Genomic DNA, 23,589 nt, shown 5'->3' with positions numbered 1-23,589 from the left:
ACACACACACACACACACACACACACACACACACACACACACACACACACACACACACACACACACACACACACACACACACACACACACACACACACACACACACACACACACCTTGGCAGTAGAAGCGTTTGTACTGAGTTTACTGCTTTATAACACCACCTCTGATTTTCCCAAGCTTTTTTGCATATTTGTTCTAGACATGAGTCTTTTCCCAGGGATCAAGACCCAAGGTAGGGGGCAGGGAGTGAGGCGGCAAATATTTGGAAGAAACTAGCTAAAGCTTTTCAAAAATATGTCTGTGTTCTACCTCAGCTATACCTATGTGACTGTGAGCTCCTCAAGGCCAGGAGGACCTGTGCGCCTTCTAGTGACAGGCATATATGTTGCTTAAAAAACCGTTGGCAAGTTGAATTTAATTGGACATGGGATTTGAAATCCCTTCTCTGATGGACAGTTAATCTTCACATCCAAGCTGAGAAAAAGAGACAGAGCCAATCCTGGCACATGAAAGGCCTTCCTGGCTCTTGCAGGACTTGAAGAACATCTGTTGGCTCTTCTCTTTCTGTAGGAAAAGATACCCTGCTGCCTTCCCTAGGCAGAGCTGAGCCCATCATGAGAGGAACGAAGGGCACCAAACGGTAAACCTAGTCGCAAACCTTACTGTTCCTAGCATCCTCCTGCTAGAAGCCAGAATATGGCAGGATGATCTGACTTCCTGCAAATTGGGGTCACAGCCTGAAGCCATTAAATGACTGAATACAGGCACTTCTAATTCTTGCACCAGCACTCAAGGTTTACTTCTACCTTTCCAAAAGCTTCGTCCTCAGTACATATCCTAAACCCCTACCAATTTAGAATAAACAATAATAGTAATAATAACAATAGCTACCATTTATTGAGCACCTATTCTACTGTGTGCCAGGCACTGTGCTAGGCACTTTTCGTACAATATCTAACTTAAATCCTCACAACAACCCTGTGAGGTAGGTATTATTATCGTCATTTTACATATGAGGAAACTGAGGCTCAGAGAGACTGAATAACTCTCTTATCACGCAACCAAAAAGTAGTAGAGCTGGGATTCAAACCCAGAATAACCTGACTCCAAATCCCATGCTCCTGTGAACTAGAGTAGAGGCAGAGGGGAGAGGAAGGGCCAAATTCAAGAAAGATTGTTGGAGTGGAATGGATATGATATACTGACTAGTAAAATATGGGAAGGAATTTAAGCCCATAAATGTTTCTAGCTGGAGAGCCTATGAAGAGTGTGATGAAGGTAACCAGGATTGGAATTCAGAAGGAACACACTTCGGGGGGGTGGGGGGAAGGAAATGAGTTGAGTCCATGTGGACATGTCCATGGAGAGGTCCAGTGGGTGATAAAAATACAGATCTAAAGATAGAGGGAAGTTAGGGCTGGAGATACATATTTGGGAATCACCAGCATATTAGTGGCAGTTGAGGATGTCAGGATGGATGATACCATTTCGGGAGTAAATACAGAGGAAAGAGAAGTGGAACAGAGGTAAAATACAGGGACCCTGAAGGCATGAGCAATAGTGGAGGAATCCTCAAGAGAGTCAGAGATGGAAGAATCAGAGGAGGAAGAGAGGTACAGGGGGCAGCCCTATAGTGGTGGCTAGAGGAAACCATGGCCTGGGTTGGGAGCAAACCTAGAGCTCCCAGTAAAAAGGCAAGACTGAGTCACACTTCTAACACAGCCCTCATGCACCCCAAATCCCAGGGAATATTTGTTAAATGAATGAATGCCAAAATACCCCTACCCTGGATTGCTCCAAGACCTGGAGCTTAGGACTTCATCTTACGCCTGACATCCCAGATCTAAAAATATGGAAGCCTAGGTGAGCCAGAATTTACAGAAGAGGCTCACAGAGAAAGTCGTGATTTGCTTAAATGGGAGAATAAGGTAAAAACTAAAACTTGGCACTCTGTCTGGAAGTCCCAGAAGTCCCCCTGCCCAACCTTGCTCTGGATTATCATGGTGATGGTGAAAACACAGGAGGGTGTGTGGGGCGCGGGGCAGGGTGAGAACAGCCTGTCAGTTTCCCCGGGTGGTCCTGCGCTGAGCCCAACCTGAGACCCAGATTATGGGCTTTAACCAGATAGAAATATTATGGGGACATGTGTGGGAGGTTTGAGGGCTACGAAGAAAGGGAGAGAGAAATCAGGGGACCAGCCCCACGACCTAGGAGTGGACTGGGAGAGAGGGTCCAGCCCTCTGGTCAGGGACCAGCCCTGAGGCTTAAGTGAACTTGCATAGGCACGTGTGTGTTGGGGCAGGGGGTGGGGGAGGTGTGTGTGAGAAAGAGGGAGAGAGGGAAAGAGAGAGTCTCTCACTCATGGGCGAGAGGCTGGGTGCTCCTCAGAAGCCTAGTGACTCAACGGGTTAAAGTGTGGGTATGGGGGCTGAAATATCCTTGGGAAGCCCTGAGGGGCTGCTGAAGCAGGGTTCCTGGTCTCCTCGGAGGCTGGGCCTCCCCTCGCTGGGGGCTCACAGAAAGTCAAACAGCCCGAAATTCTTGGCTGCTCCAGGCCCAGGAAAAATTGGGGGAGGAAAAAAGAAAGAAAAGAAATGTTTCAGGCCCCGAGGTGAGATGAGCCTGCTGGTTAGTAGGGTTAGGGTCTGAAGGAACCAGCACACCGGGCAGGCATGGGACAGCGGTGGGGCTGGGTATAGAGCACAGATGCTCCCTGGAATCCACTAGCAGCTCAGGCAACTGAGGGGGCCCGCTGGGCTTCTGCTAAGGTTGAGCGCAGGTGGAGTTAGTGTGGACGGTTACTGGAGGTGACTACAGCTCTAGGGTGCGGGGCTGCGGCAGTAGCAAGGGCAGTTCGGAGGAGGGGCAGAGGAAGCAAGTCTTTTTTCTTTTTCTTTTTTGGTATCAGTATTAAGGAGAAAACCCAAGAAATCGGCACGCATGCTTGAGGGGATGGGTTAATAGAGGGATGATGCAGCTGAATGAATGATGAAAAAGAACTGAGGGAGGGAAAGTGGGGATGAGGGGTATGCAGGCCCTCAAGGGCACCGCTGGGTCAGCTCCTGAAGTGTATGGTGATGATGGCGGGTGGTAAGGAGCAGCAGCACCAGCAGCTTGGGTCCCAGGGACATGAAAGATCCCGGGAAGTCCTGTGCAGCGGTTAGTGGGCAGAGGAACAAGCCGGGGCTGGTGGCAGGTTAGGGATTGCAGTGGCGATCAGGTGCACCCTGCCCTCGCTGCACCCAGCGAGCGGTTAGCGGGCCTGGATTTAGTTCCATTTATTTCCCTTTCAGGTACCAAAGTAAAAAAGACGGACGGAGAGAGGGACGCGGCCTGCCCGGGGCGGGGTGGGATGGAAGTGGGGAAGGGGCCCTGCTCACATCACATCCACAAAGAACTCACTGGGGTTTCCCATGGCCATGCGGAAGGACTGTCTGCTGGCGGTCAGTTCAGGGGGCACGGAGGCCAGGTCGCGGCCCGGAGGGGCTCCCGGGGGCCCCATGGCCGCAGGCGGTGGGGGCATCATCAGCATGGGGGGGCCGTAGAGAGGGGGCACCCCGGGGGGGCCGTAGCTCGGGTGCGTGTGATGGCTGCGCAGGCTGCTGGCCAGCGAGTGGTGGCTGCGGTGGCTGTGCTCGCTGGCGGCAGGACCCGAGCGCTCGCTCGGCGCCCGCTCCCGCGCCCCCCGCAGGCTGCTGCGGGTCGTGTGGTCCGACTCGCTGCCGCTGCCGCCCGACTTCGAGTCCCCGGTCTTCGGGTCCTTCTCCTTCCGCCGGTCGCTGCCGCTACGGTTGGAGCCACTGCTCCGGCTGCCTGCAGGGGACAGGCAGGGACGGGGTGGGGGACACTCAGAGCTTGCAGAGGAAGCCTGGGGCTCGCCTGGGGCTCCCTCCACGACCCCCACCGCCTTACCTTCACTGTGCTGACTGCTGGCGCTGCCCCCGCCATAGCTGTACCCCAGCTCAGGGAAGCCTGGGTGCGGGTTGTAGGGGTGCGGGGGCGGCGGGTACTGGTAAGGGAAAGCCATGGGCCAAGGGGCAGCCCCTGGGTGCGGCAGAGGGGCCAGCGTGTCCTGGTCGGAGGCGCCGCTGGAGCCATCATGATCGTGGAGGGAGAGGTTGGCCATGTCTGTGGAGGGGAGGGGAGGGCGTCTGAGCTGGGTCTATCCCATGCCTTCGCACCCGCAGTCAGCAGAGAGATGCCCAGCCTCGGCCCGGTGGGTGCGTTTGGGAAGACAGCGACAGCAGTAGCAGTGTCCCACCAGAACGGGAGGAGGGACAGGCCAGCGATCTCGCACTACTTCAGACCCCGCTCTCACCCTCCAGAGGTGGTGGGGAGGGAGACCCTGCAGAGCCAGCCCCTGAGAAAACCGTCCCCAGGAAGGCTGAGTCACCACTTCAGGTGCTCAGTGCCAAATCCGTTTCTCCTCCTTCCTCCGTGGGCTGGAGGAAGGGGCAAAACTCTTGTTTGGCAATCGTCCCCCCACTCTGTTCCCTTACGCGAAACGTAGGGTGGGGAATATGGGAGGCCGAAATACCAGACAGCCGCCAGCTACTGCACACCTGCACTTCCTCAGGTACAGTGCAAGCACTTCATCTCACGCAAACGTTACCACCCCATGAGGAAGGTATTAGTCACACTTTTTCCAGATGAGGAAAGTGAAGTCCAGAGAGGTTAAATGACCAGCCTGAGGTCAACCCAAACTGCAGCCAGAGGAGAAGCTAAGAGTTGCTTACTTTCTCTTTACCTTTCCAGATGAGGGCATTAGTAAGGAGGAGGGAGCAGTTTGGGGAAATGTAGGGGAAATTTTGCCCTCCTCACTCACTTAGGACTAAAAAAACACCCATTAAAAGCCAGAATGAACACAAGGCCTTTCAGAGCCTCCCCACACAGAAGGCCCTTGGCCCAGATCAATTTTCTGGTGCTTCTGGGGAGGGTGGGAGTGGGGTGGAAGGGTCCACAAACAGAACAACTTAGATGCCTCCTCTGTGCTCTCCACCCTATTCCCAGCCAGGCCTGGTTCTTCACAGCACTTGAGTCACTGCACTAACATTACTTCTTTCATGACTCTGACTCCCCAGTAAACTGTGCACAGGCAAGGCTGCTCCCACCAATGTTGGAACTATCTAGAAGGGAGTATAAGGGGCCACTAGACCTGCCTGCCTGTGATGCCCCTTGTTCACAGGTCCTTGGGGTGAACAGGTCCCTGGTTCTCTGGGACCACCTGTACCAGGTCCCAGAGCTCTGAGAGAGCTGCAATTGCCCAGGAGCCAGCCGCTGGATACAGACTGAGCCCTTTGTTGCGAGCCCTTAAGGGAGCTGAGCCAACCTTACAGGGGAGAAGAGGTCAGGAGAGGGGGCTGAGGCAGCCTACGGAGTCTACCAGCCAAACCATCAACCAGTCAAGGCCGGCAGCTAGCATGAGAGGTGGTGGCGGTGGGAAGCAGGGGCGTGCCTCGGTGACCACTTCAGCTGCCAGGCTGTCATCCCATGGGGAGTGACTGTGTGCTCCGGGGGTTACCCAGGTCTCCAGCTATTCCCTTTGAGCCTGCTGTAGTCCCAACTGAGGAGACCTCACCAGTGAGAAGGAAAAGACCTGTTCCGTCAGCACCTCCCTGAGCTCGGCTTCTGCTGGACTTGGTCCATGGGTAGGAGACCCAGAATGCCCCTGGGATGGAACAATGTCTCTCTGAGCAAAAGCCACAGCTATCCTGAGAAGCTTTATGTACCCATGAAGGTTTGGGGCCAGGGCTCACTTCTACTAATGATGATAATAATAGCCGTATTTGACTGAGTCTAAGAAGCCACTGATTATAAGATGCACCCCAATTTCAGAGATACTGAAATGTGAAAAAAATGTTCATCTTAGAATTAAATATATGATAAATGGACAACTTTTTTGGAGCAATTACTGTGGGCCAAACATGGTGCTAAAAGCATTACATACAGTATCTTATATCATTCTCAAAACAGACCTATAAGTTTTACTGTTATCTCCATCTTACAGATCAAGAAATCAAGGCACTGAGGGGCTGTGTCACTTACTCATGTTCACACAGTAAGGGTGGAGCTAAAATCTGAACTCAAAACTAACTCCAGGGCTTCCCTGGTGGCGCAGTGGTTGAGAGTCCGCCTGCCAATGCAGGGGACACCGGTTCGTGCCCCGGTCTGGGAAGATCCCACATGCTGCGTAGCGGCTGGGCCCGTGAGCCATGGCCGCTGAGCCTGCGCGTGCGGAGCCCGTGCTCTGCAACGGGAGAGGCCACAACAGTGAGAGGCCCGCGTACCGCAAAAAAAAAAAAAAAGCACAAAAAAACTAACTCCAAAACCTTATGCATCTATTTACTACTCCATGGGGCCATGCCAGAGCTGCTCAGGGACAGGGACCCCACCCAGCCTCCACCAGCGACTTGTGCTCCACAAGAACAACCTTTCTAGCCCCTAGAACCTAACCCGAAGCATTTTCAGGGCTAGCTTTTGGACTCCAGCCAGCACCACTGGGCTGAGAGAAGGCTCCCTCAGGCAGGGGTGGCTGCTGGGGCCGTGCTTCAGCTCCCAATCCTGAGCACTGCTGTACTGTTCTGAGGACTGCCCTTCCCGAGAGCTGTCCACAGGCTCCGGAGAATGGGGGTTCCCTGCATACTTCTCCTGCTTAATAACCTTCATTAGCTTTGTACTCTCTCAGGATCAAGTCCAAATTCCTTGGTAAAGCTTACAGAGTCCTCTACAGCCTGGGCCTGACAGCTTTTCCAGCTTCACTGAGAGGCACAGCCCCACCCTGAGGGGTCTGAGGAGGCTGTGGACTTGAGGCCTCAGGCCAGCTCCAGGACATCCTGCCTTAGTGCTTGGTGCTGTGAGGGTGAGCAGGGGCCAAGGCTAGGAACTCTGCTTGGCCTTGCTGGGACAATGTTTCTGCAGCACCACACACCTAGGACAACCCTGATGGTGGGAAGAACAAAGGATCTGGAGCCAGAAAGACCTAGATCCAAGGCCTAGCCCCTCTGCTTCCAGCTGTGAAACGTGGGGTGGACTGCTTAACTCCGGTAAGTCTCAGTTTCCTCATCTGAAAACAGGGATAGTAATCCATCTCCCCAAGGGTTGTGAGGCTTGAATGAGAGTGAGATGATGCTTTAGGAACAATCAGCACGGAGCCAGGCACGGAGCAGGCACTTAGAAAATGCCAGCCCCCAGAGGGGGCTGTAGGGCAGGTGAAGAGGCTGGACTGGGCTCTGCCTCTACCACAGAGCTGTCAGGTCTCGAGGTTCCCCCAGCTCTGCTACCCCCTCATCTGGGTTCCCTAGAGTCTGCTGCCACATCCCTGGGCAACTCCCCACTTCCAAGCAGGAGACAGGGCAAGGAGGTGGGGGAGGCACGTACTGCCACAGAGGTCGCCGAAGATGTAGTAGCACTGCTCAGAGAAGGTGATCTTGTTGACAGTGTGGCGGATGAAGCCGGCCTTCAGCAGGTTGCTGGCGTATTTGCGGGCCTCTCGCCGGTCAGTGAAGCCTTCCACGTTGTGGTACAGCCAGTCCACCACGTCCGAGCCTGAGGGCAAGGCTGCCACTTGGTTGGGAGGCCCACCTGACCTGGGCTCTTCTGGCCTCACAGAAGCCATGTGGCTGGTGCTGATTCCAGCTCACAGGAGTGGCCCAAGGGAGTTCTTGGCGCCCCCCGGCCTGCCCTGCCCCACTGCTCTCCACCCTGTCCTTCATCCCACCATGGGGCCCTCTCACCGATGAAAGCATTGGGGATGGTAATCTTGAGCCACATCCTGTCACGGACCTCCAGCCCCGATTCAGGGGAGGCCATGGCTTTTACAATGGCGGCCATGTCACTGTGGATGGACAGGTGGAAGTCGTCTAGGCCTGGGGGTAGGAGGCAGAATGGTGAGGCCGAAAGGGGCTATGGAGCGAGGTACACAGAAGTTTGCATTCCAGCCCTACCACCTAATAGCATGGACCAATGTCAAGCAAATTACTGACTTGTTGGACACTCAGTTTCCTCTTCCATAAAAATAGGGACTTTAGTATCTATTTCATAGGATATTTAAAGAGAGAATTAAATAGTGTAAATGAAGGGGCTTAGCCCAGTGTATAATGCATGCTATGATAATAAAAAGGCAGTCATTTATTGAGTGCTTACTTTATGCCACACTGTGAGTGATGCTTTACTTGTATCCTCTCATTAAACCCCCAGGAACCTGGTAAAGTGCATATCATTAGTCCCATTTTTACGAGAGGAAACTGAGGCTTACTGAGTGCTCAGCACAGGTTCAGAAGCAAACTCTGTTTGGTGAGGGTCAGCATCCACTGAGGAAAACTGCAGAGTTAGGTAGCTGGAATGAACTGAGTCTCCTCCTCTCCAGCCCCCTCTGACGCTCAAGCAAGAGGCTCCAGGTGGGCCTTCAGCAGTCCCTCCCAGCTGGCCCTGTCTGCTGGGCCCAGGGGTCAGGGTTGGACACTCACGCTCTGTGTCAGGGATGGAGCTGGTGATGGAGGAGCTGGTGGAGGTGATGGTGCTCAGGGAGGGGCTCATGCCGTAGGCAGGGAAGGTGCCGGTCATGGCTGCAGTGTGGGAGACCCAGGCCGCGGGGTCAATGGGCCGGATGGGCTCGCCTGCGGGGAGGATGAGGAGTCAGGGGCTGCCTGCCCTGCCTACTGCCTGGCCCAATAGGGTAGGTATGAGGGTCGGGGTAACACGGAAGGAAGGAGAGATAGGGCTCACATAGGTCAAGCACCAGCTTTAGGGCCAACTGCCCCATCCACTTACTCCTGGGCAGTGTGAAGCACCCACGTGGACTTGGGTCCCAGCACTTGGCTACAGTCAAGGTGATGGGCCTGAAAGCAAGGGTGTCCCTAGTAAGGGCAGGATGTGCGGAGGCCAAACCAAGCCCCTTGCCTGATAGCCAGAAATACCCGCCCCCTCCTCCCCCATGCCATCCATACCCCGGTTTGTGCACAATCTCCCGCAGTACCCGGACCGCGTCGTCATTACTCATGTTCTCAAAGTTGATCTCGTTTACCTGGGAAAGAGGACCAGGAGTGGGATAAGCAGCTGTGCTGGGGAGGTGGGTAGGGAAGCTGAGATGGTGGGCTAGGGGGTCTTCCCCTTACCAAGAAGCAGGGTACAGACGGCATGGACATCTCCCCATCCCTATCCATACCACCACCCACGGTGGGCAATGGTACCTGTAACAGCATATCTCCTGGCTCGATGCGTCCATCAGCAGCCACGGCCCCCCCCTTCATGATAGAGCCAATGTAGATGCCTCCGTCACCACGTTCGTTGCTTTGGCCCACAATGGAGATACCCAAGAAGTTATACTTTTCTACAGGGAGTAACAAGACCTTGAGAGTGGAACAAAGTTCCTACCCAAATTCCAAGCCCCATATTAGAAAAGGGTAGAAAGGGACAAAAACTAACACTTATTGGACCTGAGTCAGGCACTGTATTCCGCATGCTCAAACATGCTTTCACTTGATCCTTGTTGGCTATGAGGTAGGGACTCAATCCTGCTTTACAGAGCAGACAACTGAGGTTCAGAGAATTTAAGTGACTTTTCTAAGCCATGAAGTGGCAGAGTCAGGATTCAAACTCAGATTTAAATTCCAGAGTTGGGGCTCTTTTCACTACATCCAGCTATCTCCTAAAGAAGAGCACCTAGGGTAGAAATCAGAGAGCAAGAATGCAGTGCCTGAAAAATGGGAAGGGGGGAGGAATCAGAAATCACTTCCTCTAGGAAGTCTTCCCGGATGCCATTCTCTGCGTCCATAGTTCTCTGTGCTTATCTCTATCATGGCCCTGATCATGAGATACTGAAGTGATCAGTGTATGTACCAATTTATGCTTATGAAAGAGAACTTCTTGAGGGCAGGGAACGTAGCCTGTGCCTCTCTGAACTCCTCGAGTCTGCCCAGCGTCTGGCACGTAGCAGGTGCTCACGAGAGTTGTTTCACCAGACTCACCCATGTTGAGAGTGACCGTGATGATGTTGAGTGACATGGTGGAGTCCGTGATGCTGCTGAAGGACGAGGACTGGAACAGACAGAGGTCCTGAGCAGCAGGCGGTGCTGGCAGGAACTCACTGCTCCCACCTGGCTCCACCTTAAGGTGAGCCCTCAGCACCACCGCCCCTCTCAGGTTCTAAACCCTGACCCATGGGGAGGGGTCTAAGGAAGCCCAGACTCTGGCCCTGCCTGGGCAGGAGGGCTCGGTCTACCCCACCCACCCTAGCAGCTCAGCCCCATACCCTCTCAATCCGCGAAACCTTCTGCTTCCGCCGCCGCCGCTTGTGTCTTCTCATCAGGCGTGAGGCGCTGCTCTGCTCTGTGGAGCTGCTCAACCTGGGGGGCCCACAGTCATTCCCCACCGAGCTGGCCCAGCCCTGCCCCATAAGAGGCACCGCAGGGCCCAGGTTCCCCCCACCAAGCCCAGGTCCCTCCCGGGGGCCCAGCATGCTCAGGGGTCAGGGCTCCTCCGGGGTCACCTCTCCCACAGTACCCATGAAACCAAAGCCCCACCTGCTGGTGGAGTCATCCTCATCTGAATCAAAGAAGCTGGTGGTTTCCAACTCGCTGCTCATAAGGGTGGATGAGCTGTCATACCCCCCTGGCTCTCGCCGCCGCTCCCCCTTTGCAGTTCCATTTAGCCGGGTTGCTGCAGGGGATGGAGGCAGCTGGGTTCACAGATGCAGGAGAGAAGGAGGAGCGAGGAAGGAGCAGGGGCTGCACTGGGGCCAGGCGTACCCAGAACTCAGGAAGTAGGGCAGAGAGGTGGGTAGCTGAGTGGAAGCTGCGGGGGTGGGTGGGTGGGGGTGGGGGTGGGGAAGGTGTCTGTTCAGGGAAGACGCACTGTGCTCTGGGCCATCCCTCCGTCGTGGCCGCTCTCGCTGGGCAGACACCAAGGAGTCAGTCTCTGTGTCATTGTCCAGGTTCTCCTGGCTGCCCCCACCAGCATGAGGGCTGCAGGGAAGAGAGGACTTGGTGGGGGAGGGGGCAGGCTGGGGGCTCCCTCCCCCAGCCCTGAGCTGAGCTGACGCAGCCCTCCCCCATGGGCCCTCCCCACCCTCAGGTCACACTCACTGGAAGGATGGGGGCCGGGAGTCCCCAATGCCTCCTGTGCGCTCCATGGGCGGTGGCAGTTCCGATGGGTTGTCAGCACAGAAGGGAGCTGGCTCTGGGTGTGAGCCCTCAGCTGACACCAGCTGATGGGGAGAAAATGCATGGATGGTAGGGCGCAGGGGCCCCAGGGAAAAGGGGATAGTTGGCTTCTGGCAGGGCGTGAGACTTGGGGAGAATGGAGCAGGGGACATGCAGGGAGAAGAAACAGGACTGTGTTAGGCCAGCTGAGATGAGGAATGGACCCATTGCTGGGTTGATGAGGAGGCTGGGAGGCATGGGTTGGTGAAGTGGGATGGGGGCAGAAAACAAGAGTCAGAGGTCCAAGGTAGAGGTCAGCAAGTGACAGAAGGGAACCTGAGGCAAAGTACCTCAGAGGACATAGGAGACGTTTTTGTCTCCAACGTGTATTTCTGTCTCTCTCTTTTCCCCCTTCTCACCACTCCCTCACTTTTCACCAAAGCTATAGAATCTGGGGTGAGAGACAGTTCAGTTAGAAAACTCAAGGAATATTCAGATACTGAAGCATAAAACCACAGTCTCAGCAATGCCTTTCCTCCATCCAGCCCACTGCAGGAATGCAGATGGAGAGGGCTGAGGGGGGCTCCTTACCCAGGACACCACCCGGCCATTGAAGCAGGGCAACTTGGCATTGTCGTCCGAGATCTCCTCCTTCACCACTCTGCAGGGAAAGGTGGGTGTCAGAGCGAGCTTTCTGAGGTGGAAATGGAGGCATCCTCACAACCCCAACTCTCAGGGGCTCCTCTACCCTAAACTGGGAATCAAACCACCAGCATAAGCCTGTTCAAATGGGAGCAGGGATGGGCTGACCAGGGACAGCTCTTTGTCACCACCAGGAAGACACCAGCCATGCCCAGGCCAGCTGCCTTCCTGGGGCATCCTCTTGGTCATCAGGTGATTGCAAATTACACCTGACAAATCACTGTCCCCAATGAGTGCAGTCACCCCCTAGAATCTCGAGAGCTGTACCCATCCCCAACAATGGCTCTCCTGGTCTGGACTTTATCTTTCCCTCTGACCCTAAACTAGGAAAAAGCACACCCATATCACTGTTCTTCCCTTCTCATTTGGGAATCCTAATACTCTTCTGGGAGATGTGGATGAGGAATTTAAGGAAATTAGGAAAGAGAAGGGGAGAAGGCATTTACCAAACATCCTCTACTGCCACTATGACATTAGTAACAACTGCTCTCATATATTGAGCATGTAGTGGGTTGGCCAAAAAGTGCATTCGGATTTTTCCGCAACATCTTATGGAAAAACCCCAAGGAACTTTTTGGCCAACCCAATATTACAGGCCAAGCACAAAGCTAAGTACTTTACTTGTATCACTTCGTTTAACATTCATAGCAATGTTATAAAACAGATACAGATGGGGAAACCAAGGCTCAGTAGGTTCAGAAATTTACCTACAGTCACACGATTAATAAGTGAAGAGCTGGAATTTGAATCCTGGTCAGCCTGATTCCAAAGCCTTTATACTTACCTATTATACCATCTTATCTCCCTATAGTTAGAATGTATAATCTTCACATCAGCCTCATTGTATAGACCATATGATCCTGACTTTATGAATAAGGAAACTGAGAAACAATCAGTAACTTGTTCAAGGCCACAGAGCTAGATGTCAGAGCTGGAATTCCACCCCAAGCTCGTCTGACTCCAAACCCCATATTCTTTCCATGGTATTTCACATTCTTTCCCATACAGTGAGAGAGGTGATGTGGGTCTGTGTGGAGGGTGACGGTGTGGGAGACAGTGATGTGGGACATGGGGTGGCGGATGGGGGGAGGGTAGGATGTAGTCTCAGGCATGTAGTTTGGCCTGGGGCATGCAGTGAGGCAAGAAGTCAGACCACAACTGCAATATGGGGCCAGGAAAGGCAATAGAAAAGCTTGAGGCCTGCACCCCCAGACTGATCAAATACCCCAGGAGCACAGAGCTAGAAAGCTGTGATCAGGGGCAAGAGGAAGACACATGCCTGGAGTTATGAGCAGAGAGGGAAGACAGCAAGGAAGGAGGCTGGGAAGCCCAGTCCTCCCTTTTTCTTAAAGCAGCTCCTGCCCAGAGCTCGGGACGTGCTTGGCTTCTTGTGATGCTCACATTCTTGGACTCACAGCCAAGTTCGAAGGCTGAGCCTGCCCTCCTCCCTCCCCTTCAGCTTTGGCTCCTCCACTGTTTCCAACCCCACAGCAACCCCAAGAAAGCAGCTCAAATCATCCTGCTCAGGCCCACCATGGCAGAAAGCCTGGAGACAGAACAAGCTAGAAAACAGGGACACAGAGATAGTTCAGACCCACTAGCCAGTCTGACCACAGGGCACCCCAAGCTTGCAGCCCCCATGGGAACGGGGGCTCAAATTAAAAGGAGGTATGTGGGTCACGTGGCAGGGACTGTGATCTGCTTTGGAGGGGGTCTCAGCAGCCCCGTGGTGGGAAACTGCTGCTGAGGCCCCACCACACAGCTCGGCACTACAGATGTTTCCTCTCTTTCTGGGGGTCACCGACAGGTCACCAAGGCTCTGCTGACTCACAATGATCAGCTGATCTTCGGGAGCCTTGGGGGACCTCAGACAGGCCTCCCCCTCCCGCTGTGGAGCTGAATGGCTCAGGGTTCTGCAGCATTTATGCACTCACATACACACACACACACCCCAAGTGGAGTCGGACAAATCTGGGTTCAAATTCCAATTCTGCCACTTATTAGCCCTCCTATCTTAGAGAGGTTTCTTGACTTTTCCAAGCCTTTGTCTCATCCTGGTAAGTGAGATTTGTAAGTGCCTGGCATACTCCAGGCATACACTAAAAACTAGTTACTAACTTTGTCAATTTTTTGCGGGATCCATACTCTCTTTCTAACTAGGTGTAAGTTTCGAAGGGCAGGGACCAAATAAATCTGCTTCTCACTCATTGTTCATTCAATTAAAAAGCCTTTGCCAAGAGCCCAGTGGGCTTTAAGTTTTGTGCTTGCCATTGCATGGATCTCAAGAAGCATTAGACCTGGAGCCTGTCTTGTCCTTGGAGGTTACTGTCCAATGCATAGTTCACGAGTATATTGCAAGTAGGAAGTGATCAGAGCTGTAAGAGCAGCAGATGTGTTCACGGGACAGACATCTGCTGAGTATTATTTAGTGTTAGGTCCTGGCTAGGAGCTGGGTAGGTATAAGGATAAATGGGAACAAGTGCCATAACTTTAAAAGTGCAACCCAGAGGAAAGGAGAATTTGGACCTGGAGAAGAAATACTCCAGGTAGAAGGCCCAGAGACAGGCTAGTGTGTGACATGGAGCGGGGAGCAAAACAGTTAGTGGCCTGACTTCCCATGTTATTCCTGCCATGGCTCAAGGCCCCTCAAGTGGTGGTACCTTGTTCTTCCATCCACCATCTCCTCAGTGCTGAAACTGTTTAATTCTTCTTCCATATCCCAAATAATTTAAGAGGGCTGGACCTACCCTGAGCTTGACAAATACTTCTGGAGACCAGGTGGGAGTTGGGAATCCTCAGGTCTTACACACCAGAACCCCAGAGGGAGAGCCTGGAGAGCTGGAGGAGATGGCAGCCTTCCTCCTCTGACCCACTTTCCCATCTGTCAGCAGAGGTTGCTGGCCCCTGCCAGACCTCCCTCTCATGGGGCTGGGATAAGGGGCAGCCCTATCACATATACAGTTTGCCAAGGCTCAGCATCTCCCTCAGAGAGGATGTACCTGTTAAATGATGATGATAATACCTACAATTGTGTGATTAATGCCTTAGACTTTGGAACCAGGTTCCTAATAAGCTCTAGCACTTATTAGCTGTGTGACCTTGGGTAAGTAAGTTACTTAACTTTTCTGTGCTCTAGTTTCCTCATCTATAAACTGGAGATATTACTACCTATTCCACAGGACTGTAAAGAGCATTGAATGAGTAAAGATTTGAAAGTCATTTAGATCAGTGTCTGCACACTGTAAGCACCATAAAAAGAGTTTGATAAATAAATGAAATACATATATAAATATATATTCCTCAGCTGTTAGTCCTCTGTGACAAGACAGCCCTACCAGGTCTCCTGATCATTAATCCTTCTAGGAATAAAAACAAAATCAATCTCCTCCACTTCATTTTTACCATAGTTCGCAACCCTGCTAAAATGGCCTACTCTAATATTTTGCAAAAGATGGTTCAAGTTCCAGTACCACGGATGAATGCAAGATGGCTTCAGGTGTATCTGAATGAATGTTTAATTCGAGAGTTAAATATTTATTTTTAACATATTTTAGAAAGAAATATAAATAGAATATCAGACCTGTGGTTTCATATTATTGACTAGGTCAAACTACGAAAGCGTGAGTGGGCTGACAGTGGATTTAAAGAACAATATTAAGTCAACAGTGAGCGGATGTAATGGGGGTTAGGCCTGGCTTGACAGCAGCCTGGGGAGTGGGAGGCAGCCCACAGAGGTCTAGGTTTAGGAGGTGGGGGCTAGGCCCAGTGGACTCTGGGATGAGTGGGTGGTGGAGACACAGGTTTAACCCAGTCCCTCAAGGCACCTGACCCCAGGGTGGCCCCAGAGTACTGAAATGCAGCTGATTTTCCCCTATCCCATCCGCTGAGGCAGTATCTTGGTCTCTTCTAACTCCATTCTTCCTTTATCAGACCAAGGCATCTGCCCACCTCACTCCCACCCCTTGCAGATGGATCCCTCTTCAGCATCTTCCAATCAGGGGTCTCTGTCTCTGGACTGAAGCCAGACAATCATTACTACTCTAGGAGTACCCAACCCCAAGGCAGGAACAACAACAGAAACAAGAATAGAAGCCACATAGCACTTCCCACTGTACAAAGCACTTTTCACACATATGAGCTCTTGGGCTCAACAAACCCTGAGTTCCAAGGGGAAGTGTGACAGCAAAACATGCCGAAGACAGAAAAGGTGCTAGTGTCCCAGAGCCAGGAGGGCCGAGGTCCTTGGAGAGAAGCCAGGCTGATGAACACGGGGGAGAAGAATTTCTCCCTCACTCAGCTCTGGGCCTCAGCTCTAAAGAGCAGCGTAGGCCTCAGGCTAGGCTGGAGAGGCGGCCTTTAGGCCGGGAAGGGCCCGGGAAGGCCTTCCCCGCAGGCCTCCAGGCCCAGTGCCCAGTTAGTGAGGGGCAGGCTAGTGTGGGGGGCCTCCCCCTCCCCCAGTCCCCTGGGAGTTGGGGGGGAGGTGAGGAGATCCACCAGGCTCCCCCTCCCAGGCCAGCTGCTACAGAACCTTCCGGCTCCAACATTCCATCCCCTCTTAAAGGGGAAGTCACTGCTTCCAAACTCCGCCCGTCCAAAGCCCTGCAGCTGGGTGGATAAGACCCCTCCAGGGAGGGGAGGATGAACACCAAGAGACCCTTCCTGGCCCTCCCATTAAGAGGCCCCAGTTCTGTGAGGGGCTCTGCACCTGGGCTAGTGGGGAGTCCTCCGCAGGGGTGAGGCGCTCTGCTCCCTGACAACATCCCGAACGGCCCACAAGGGACAGGGGAGACAGCTAAGTAAACATCAGAGCTGCAGGCCTTAGCTTACAGCCTGAGCACCCCCCAGCCAGTGCAAAGTCCCACAGCATAGCCCTTAGATGCTCCATATTCCAAATATGGCTCTGAGTTGTGGAGCTGAAAAGATGGAGAAGGCGAAGGCTTCTTGCCAGACACCCCAAGTCTCTGCTAGAAAGGTGGCTCCGTTGGCAGGAGGAGGGTTGGGAACTGTGCTCTGGAACGGGTGGAGGGGGGAAGGTGTGTCTGTGTGGGCCGCTGGTCTCTGAGGTGGTGAGGGGGCTTCACTGCGCTGGAACTGACTGCTCTTAGGGAGTTGGACGTCCCCTTAAACGAGGGGACCAAGGTCCCCCACAAGAGGGGAAAGGAGAGTCCCTAGAGGGGCTGGAACTCCAGCCTCTGAAAAAGCCAGTGGGGACCAAATGGCCGAGTCGCCCCTAGAATCCAGAGTAGGGGTAGAAGCCAGTGTAGCAAGGGGAGTCCGAACTGGCCGAGTGGGCCCCTAGAAGCCGCAGGGGCCGGGGTCCCCCGGAGGCGAGGCGGGGCCATCCTCACCCGAAATCGTCGTCCATAGACTTGAAGAAGAACTTATAGCTGGGTCGCTGCAGAACGCCCTTAAAGTCCGCCAAGGTGACGCGCTCGGCGGGCAGGGGCAGCTTCACCAGGTACGGCGTCTCCTGCCCGTCCAGGTGGTAGATGATCTTGGTCTCGCCCATGGCTCCGGCCTCGGGCCCGGCGGCCCGCGCGCTGCCTGCTCGGGCGGCGGGGCCGGGCCTCTCCGGCGGCGGCGGTCGGCGCGGCCCAGCGGCTCAGCCCAGCTCCGCGGCCGGCCGCGGCGCCAGCTCCCTTGTTCTCCGGCCGCTCCCGGGTCCCAGCGCCGCCTGCCGCCGTCGCGGCCGCCGCTTCCGCTCCCCACTCTCCCGGCTCTGCTGGCGACGGCGACTCTTCCGGTGGCCGCGGCCCTCCCGGCTCTTGGCTGCAGCCCGGTCCACTCCCCGCCCCCGACCCAGGCGCGGCTCCGCCCCGGCGCGGCCCCACCCCCGGCTGCCGCCGAGCCGCGCTGGCTTCGCGGCAGATGGCCTGGCCCTCGGCCGTACCCCGCAGACACCCCGCCCAGCCACCGGGCGGTGCTCAGCTCCTGCTCTCTGGTCCCAGGCCCAGAGGGGAGCGTGGCGGCGGTCGCCTACGCCCCCAAGGATGGAAGGGCAGTTCTCTCCAGCCCGCGTTCCCGGACTCTTCAAGGCCCTGGCTCTGGACCCAAGGGGGATCGGCTGCTTCTCTGCAGCTGGGGAGGGATGTAATGTAGGGGTCGCTTTGCTTTCTGAGAAGGGACGGGGGGCGCGGTTTTGACCATGTATCGCTGAGAAAAGGGACCTCGACATGGCCTTTTAGGGTCTGTTGAGAAGCATAGCTGCTATCACTGAGTCTACCAAACAACTCCTTAAGATCAGAACAAGATCGAGTTGATTCCTTCTTATAACTTCAGTACCTAGGTGTAAAGCAGTGGTTTAATAAATGAGTTGAATGCAGAATGAGTACAGGAATGAAGATGCGTGTGAGACTGGGACATGAAGTCTCAAGCCAGGACTATAACAGGGGAAAGAGTAATATGGGTGGTCAGAGAAGGCCTCTTCCATTTGAGTTAAGACCTAGAACTAATGAGGAAGCAGCTATAAGAAGGTCTGGTCTGGGGGAAGAGCATTCTAGGCAGAGGGCACAGCGAAGTATAAAGGCCCAAGGCAAGAATAAACTTGCCAAATTTGAGGAACAAAAAGAAGGCCATTGTGACTACAATGATAGTGGTAGATGAGGCTGTAAAGGTAGACTGGGACCAGACCACACAGGTCCTTTTAGGCCACAGTAACAAATATGGGCTTCTCCCACCCCATTTTGTATACTGTTGCCAAATTAGCATTCCAAGATGAAGGATCTCTTTCAGACACCTCTTCAACTCAGAAACCTCTCCACATTCCGCAATGCCTTCCAAATATCCTTAGCATGATATTCGAAGCTCTCCATAATCTAACCTCTACCTACCTTTACAGCCTTTTTTTCATTATATCCTGACTAAAGTTTTTTTTTTTTTTTTTTAATTTTTTTTTTTTATTTTTTAGCGGTAAGCGGGCCTCTCACCGTTGTGGCCTCTCCCGCTGCGGAGCACAGGCTCCGGACGCACAGGCCCAGCGGCCATGGCTCACGGGCCCAGCCGCTCCGCGGCATGTGGGATCTTCCCGGACCGGGGCACGAGCCCGTGTTCCCTGCATCGGCAGGCGGACTCTCAACCACTGCGCCACCAGGGAAGCCCCTGACTAAAGTTTTGACTTAAGCAATTCAACCTACTTGCCAGCCCCTGCACACACCTTGTATATTTTTATTTCATACCTTTCCCTCTACTTTAAAATTTCATCAAAGTAATATGTGTGCATAGACAAATAAGAAAACTTACAGCAGTCCTGTCTCATTTCCCTCCCCACCCCCACCCCAGTGTACTTTTTTTTAGCTCATATTATTTCTTGATATATGCATTCTAGACATTACTTATTGATTTCCAATTTTGATTGATGGATTTACCTTTCTTCCACCTCACCCTAACCTCTTAAAATGATAAGATCACATTTTTTGGTTAAGATAATATAGTACTTATATTACTTATAAAATAATATAGTATTGACATTTAGACTATGAATAAATGCTTCCTTTACAACTTTTCCTCCTGGCATAATCATTTTTTAAAAAATTAATTTTTGGCTCTGTTGGGTCTTCATTGCTGCATGCGGGCTTTCTCTAGTTGCTGCGAGCTAGGGCTACTCTTCGTTGCAGTATGTGGGCTTCTCATTGCAGTGGCTTCTCTTGTTGCAGAGCACGGGCTCTAGGCGCGTGGGCTTCAGTAGCTGTGGCTCGTGGGCTCTAGAGCTCAGGCTCAGTAGTTGAGGCACACACGCTTAGTTGCTCTGCGGCATGTGGGATCTTCCTGGACCAGGGCTCAAGCCCATGTCCCTGCACTGGCAGGTGCTTTTTTTTTTTTTTTTTTTTGCGGTATGTGGGCCTCTTACTGTTGTGGCCTCTCCCGTTGCGGAGCACAGGCTCCGCACGCGCAGGCTCAGCGGCCATGGCTCACGGGCCCAGCCGCTCCGCAGCATGTGGGATCTTCCCGGACCGGGGCACGAACCCGCGTCCCCTGCATTGGCAGGTGGACTCTCAACCACTGCGCCACCAGGGAAGCCCATGCAGGTGGATTCTTAACCACTGTGCCACCAGGAAGTCCCAGCATTAATTATTGCCTTGCTTTTTCATTTTTTCTATAGTGTACCTATCATTAAATCTTTCCACATACTCTAATAGGTTTTCAATTCATATTTTACTCATTCAGTCCAATGTATTAGATAATCCGTTTTCTTTCCTGGGGGCTTCCATTCCATTGCTCTGGTCTGCACTGCTGGCTGTCTCAGCCTGTGAACAGCTGTCATCCTGGGACTTCTCTGCATCATTCTCAGAACTCCCTTTACCTCTCCTGTGTTGGATCCCAGTTTCTTGGATACTTTACTCCTTTGCTTAGTAAAGCACATCCTTTGGTAGTTCCCCTTGAAAGCATGGGAAATAAAAACTTGTGGCGGGGGGAACTAAAATGGAAAATATGAAAAAAGTATATATTGATATAAAACTGAATCACTTTGCTATACATCTGAAACACAGCATTGCAAATCAACTATACTTCAATAAAAAGTTGTTTTGAAAAAAATTTTTAAATTTGGGGAGAAACTTGAAAAAGATGAAAGTATGATTCTGAGTTGAAAGTAATTTTCCTTCAGAATTCTGAAAGCATCACTCCATTGTCTTCTAGCTTCCAGTGTTGCTATTTAGTGAAGTTTGATCTCTTTCCTAGGCACTTGTTTCTCTTTGTAAGTCTTCAGGAAGTTTTTATCCCTGGGGTTCTCAAATTTCTTGGTGATGTGCCTTGGTGCTCATTCACTGTGCTAGGCATTGGGCGAGCCCTACCCATGTAGAAATTCAACAATATTTTCTTGAATTATTTAACAACATCACTACCATTTTCCCTTTTTTCCTGCAACTCCTGTTAGATGTTGTACCTTCTGGATTGATCCTTTTATCTTTTTCTCCTTTATCCATTTCATTTTCAAATGATTTCACCTTTTTGTAAGATTTTAACATTATTTCCAAACTTTCCCCTATCCAATTGTATAAAATATTCACAATTAAAAATTCAATAAGTTGAATTATTGAATTTGATATTATTGAATTATTGAATTTGAATTACTGAATTCAAAAATTCACAATTAGGGCCTCCCTGGTGGCGCAAGTGGTTGAGAGTCCGCCTGCCGATGCAGGGGATACGGGTTCGTGCCCCGGTCTGGGAGGATCCCATATGCCGCGGAGCGGCTGGGCCCGTGAGCCATGGCCGCTGAGCCTGCGCGTCCGGAGCCTGCGCTCCGCAACGGGGGAGGCCACAACAGTGAGAGGCCCGCATACCGCAAAAAAAAAAAAAAAATTCACAATTAAATTATTGAATTAAATTATTGAATTCAAAAATTCACAATTAAAAATTCAATAAGGATGGACATATAATTTCCCTATTTGGTTCTGTAGTCTTCCAGTTCTCAGTACAAAAAGAAAATTCATAGTTTTTTAATTTCTAAGAGCTCTTTTGTTCTCCAATTCTTTTCATAGCACTTTATTCATAGCACAATATTTTCCCTGAGTTTTGAGAATTATAGCCTTTTCCCCTCCTGAAGTTTTCAAAAAGCTCCCTACTTTGTCAGTTTCCTCGGTTTCAATTTTGTTTTGGTCTCCGCCTTTCGTATGTTGGAAGTGTCTTCAAATGTTTGGTGGCCTTTAACAGTCTATTCACATGTAAGAGTGAGATACTAAAAATCTGTTTGGAAGTTCTGTCCATGTACACAGGCTTATTAACTAACAGGCTTCAGTGTACGGTGAGCAGAGAAAAGATGGCTTTTTTGTGTGTGTGTGAAACAAAATTGTAAGTATTTGTAGGCCTTTTGTCTGCAATTGTTTAGTTAGTTTTGGCCTGGGGGTATAAGCCAGTGTGTGCCGACATTCAGAGCCCTTCCACTAATATACTTTCATTTATTCCCTCATTTTCAATCTAGCCCCTCAATCCCATCCCCACCATGTCTCCTATTGAATCCAGAGGTTCTAAAGATTTATTTTCCCCGAGGTTCTGAAATTTCGTGGTGTTACTTTGTTCATTATGCTGGGCACTCATGGGCTCTTGTCCGTGTAGAAACTCATGACCTTTGGGTTTAGGAAACCTTCATAGATATTTCTCTGAAAATTCCTCCCCACCATTTCTCCAGACTAAATCTCCAGAGAAGTAGGGGTAATCACTTGGTTGGATCAGATAAAGTGGGGACCTGGGGGAGCTTTTTTTCATACAGATCTTTGATTCTCCTCCATTCCACCCCCAGTTCTCAGCCCCAATCCTTACCCGCCTCTGCTGAGCCTTTTCTGGGTTCAGAAGGGCACATTGGTTTGCTTCTTGTTAATAACCACCACAGCAGGTAGAGCCCATCTCATTCTGCTCTGCTAGGTCAACTTTCACCCTTCCATTTATTTTTTTCCCCAAAATGTTGATGTCTCTCATTCATTGTTGTCATCTTCTGTTTTCCTTATCATTGAGTCACGTGCCTTTTTTGAAGAATTCCTTTGTTAGCATTTGAAAGTGGTTTTGGAGTAAAAAGCTCATGAGTTTCTTTTTTCTTTTTTTTTTGGCCGCTCCGCAGCAAAAGGGATCTTAGTTCCCCTACCAGGACCAGGGATCGAACTCGTGCCCCCTTTAGTGGAAGCACGGTGTCTTAACCACTGGACCGCCAGAGAAGTCCCCAAAGCTCATGTGTTTAATCTGCCATATTTAAATGGAAACCCTTTGCTTTGCTCATAATGTTCCCTCTACCCTTTCTATTTTTTAGGCCACTCAAGTGTCACAATCCTGTAAGCCTTCCCTAATCACTGCAACTAGAAGGAATATGTTCCTCCTAAAAAGTTCTATAGGCCACTTCTGGTCTCTGCCACCCATCAGGTATAAATCAGAGGTACCCTACAGTTGCTTGTATTTAACTGCCCCTATTAGGTCCATGCCATAACCTTCATATGCTCTCTAGTCACTAGGTCCTGTATTTGACAAAGGAGAAACTGAAATTTACTGAATAAGAAAAGTAAATTAAGTGAAACCCTGGCCAGCCTGTTTTTCCCTCTTTAGAAATACTGAGTAATGCCCCTTCATACCCCTGAGTACAGTTCAGTATCCCCTTCCTCATCTTACTCCTCTCCACCCAACTGAAATGAAGGCAACCATTTTACCTGTGATGTCCAGGAGGGCCACTTGTTACCAAAGACATCTGCCACAGTTTAAGTGTTAACAGAGTAAGGTTTATAGGAAAGCAACAAAGAGCTCAAAAAGGTGAGATAGAAGGGCCTGTCTCACGTTTGAGGTTAAAGGAGACAATATAGGTGACAAATTCCAGCTCTAGAGTCCAATAACAAATCCTTGCTCTATCAATTACCAGTTATGGGACCTCTATGAACTTCAGGCTCTTCATCTGAAAATGGGGATAAGACCTACTTCACAGGGCTGATGTGAAGGTTAACTAAAATAACACATGAAAAGTATTTAACAAAATGCCTGGGGACTTTCCCTGGTGGTCCAGTGGTAAAGAATCTGCCTTCCGATGCAGGGGACGCAGGTTCGATCCCTGGTCGGGGAACTAAGATCCCACATGCCTCGGGGCAACTAAGCCTGTGTGCCACAACTACTGAGCCCGTGCTCCTCAAGTAGAGAGCCCACGTGCTCTGGAGCCCGCACCACAACTAGAGAGAGAAGAAACCCGCACGCCACAACTAAAGAGAAGCCCGCACGCTGCAATGAAAAATCCTTCATGCCGCAACTAAGACCCGATGCAGCCATAAATAAATGAATGAA

At 51.7% G+C, this 23,589-nt stretch overlaps 1 protein-coding gene across 2 annotated transcripts; it reads right to left on the bottom strand.

Annotated features, from left to right (window-relative positions):
* Nucleotides 1-879: 879 nt before the first annotated feature.
* DVL3 (dishevelled segment polarity protein 3) lies at nucleotides 880-17,606 on the bottom strand. Of its 2 annotated transcripts, XM_060099218.1 has the most exons (16): nucleotides 17,190-17,605; nucleotides 11,731-11,800; nucleotides 11,083-11,204; nucleotides 10,853-10,962; nucleotides 10,522-10,657; nucleotides 10,251-10,344; nucleotides 9,967-10,036; nucleotides 9,190-9,329; nucleotides 8,947-9,023; nucleotides 8,771-8,838; nucleotides 8,467-8,616; nucleotides 7,735-7,866; nucleotides 7,379-7,546; nucleotides 3,914-4,129; nucleotides 3,404-3,814; nucleotides 880-2,546 (listed from the first exon to the last, which is right to left on the bottom strand). In XM_060099218.1, exons 1-16 carry the CDS (start codon nucleotides 17,348-17,350, stop codon nucleotides 2,515-2,517), a joined length of 2,157 nt encoding a protein of 718 aa, XP_059955201.1. In that variant the 5' UTR covers nucleotides 17,351-17,605; the 3' UTR covers nucleotides 880-2,514. The 2 variants fall into 2 exon arrangements, with proteins under 2 accessions (XP_059955201.1, XP_059955202.1); XM_060099219.1 differs by lacking the exon at nucleotides 8,467-8,616 and having other exon boundaries at nucleotides 17,190-17,606.
* Between the last annotated feature and the right edge of the window lie 5,983 nt (nucleotides 17,607-23,589).

The sequence above is a fragment of the Mesoplodon densirostris genome, chromosome 5, assembly GCF_025265405.1.
Source record: "Mesoplodon densirostris isolate mMesDen1 chromosome 5, mMesDen1 primary haplotype, whole genome shotgun sequence".
NCBI classification, from domain to species: Eukaryota; Metazoa; Chordata; class Mammalia; order Artiodactyla; family Ziphiidae; genus Mesoplodon; species Mesoplodon densirostris.
This window is presented reverse-complemented; position numbering and strand designations above follow the sequence as displayed.

What these genes read in the sequence shown, in the direction of transcription:
- DVL3 (XM_060099218.1), bottom strand. Translation starts at nt 17,350, where the DNA reads ATGGGCGAGACCAAGATCATCTACCACCTGGACGGGCAGGAGACGCCG. An exon ending in GAGATTGTGCACAAACCGGG is followed by an intron (nt 8,839 to 8,946) that starts GTATGGATGGCA and finishes CCTTGCTTTCAG; the next exon opens with GCCCATCACCTTGACTGTAG. An exon ending in CATGGCCATGGGAAACCCCA is followed by an intron (nt 2,547 to 3,403) that starts GTGAGTTCTTTG and finishes GGCCTGGAGCAG; the next exon opens with CCAAGAATTTCGGGCTGTTT.